We start from the raw sequence: 801 nt of genomic DNA, 5'->3' as shown, positions 1-801 counted from the left end.
AAGCCCTACTGAGCTGCGCGCGGCTGGCAGCGTCTGAAGGGGGCCTTGGGGTGCCGCTCCATATGCCGCCCGTCAAAAACCCCAGCTGCTGCTGCTGCTGCTGCTGCCTCTGCTGCTGCTGCTGCTGCTGCTGCTGCTGCTGCTGGGGGCCAACAGCGCCTGCGATCAGAGAGCCAGCAGCAGCAGCAGCAGCAGGAGGAGCCCCCGCAAGGTGATGCATATCGAGGATGTTGGCGGCGGGTACAAGCGGCACGTTTGCTGCTGCAGGTGCTGCTGCTGCTGCTGCTGCTGCTGCTGCTGCTACAACTGGTGCTGCTGCTGCTGCTGCTCCATAGAAAGGAGCAGAAACTAGAGAAGAACTGCCGCACAGCTGCTGCGGTGCTGCTGGCGTCGGCTGCCGCCGCAGAGCGAAGGGGATGTACTGCGGCCCCCCAGGCACTACCACGCCCTCAGCAAGGTTCAGCTGCAGCACAAACGCAAACAGCAGCAGCAGCAGCAGCAGCAGCAACAGCAGCAGCAGCAGCAGCAGCAACAGCAGCAGCATTGTTAATACATTTGCTGCCTTTCATCTCTCGTTCTTCTTCCTACTGATGCTGCTGCAACAACCCCCTATATTACCCCTCCTCTTACTACTACTACTACTGCTGCTGCTGCTGCTACTCCTGCTGCTGCTGCTGCTGGTACTCCTGCTGCTGCTTCTACTGCTGCTGCTGCTGCTTCTACTGCTACGGCTGCTGCTGCTTCTTCTCAGCTGCTGCTTCTACTGCAACGGCTGCTGCTGCTTCTTCTTCTACTGCTGCT

The 801-nt window shown here is 60.0% G+C and overlaps 1 protein-coding gene across 1 annotated transcript in view; it reads right to left on the bottom strand.

The window, feature by feature from the left end:
* EMH_0022850 (uncharacterized protein) overlaps positions 1-801 on the bottom strand; it is a gene marked incomplete at both ends in the record, with an annotated part of 6875 nt that overhangs the window by 1907 nt on the left and 4167 nt on the right. The window contains 1 exon segment of the mRNA XM_013502029.1: positions 10-463. Within this exon segment, the coding sequence (XP_013357483.1) occupies positions 10-463 (454 nt within the window).

This window comes from Eimeria mitis, genomic scaffold (assembly GCF_000499745.2).
Source record: "Eimeria mitis Houghton genomic scaffold, Emh_scaff812, whole genome shotgun sequence".
Taxonomy (NCBI): domain Eukaryota; phylum Apicomplexa; class Conoidasida; order Eucoccidiorida; family Eimeriidae; genus Eimeria; species Eimeria mitis.
Note: the sequence above shows the minus strand (reverse complement) of the source record. Positions and strands in the feature narration are given on the sequence as shown.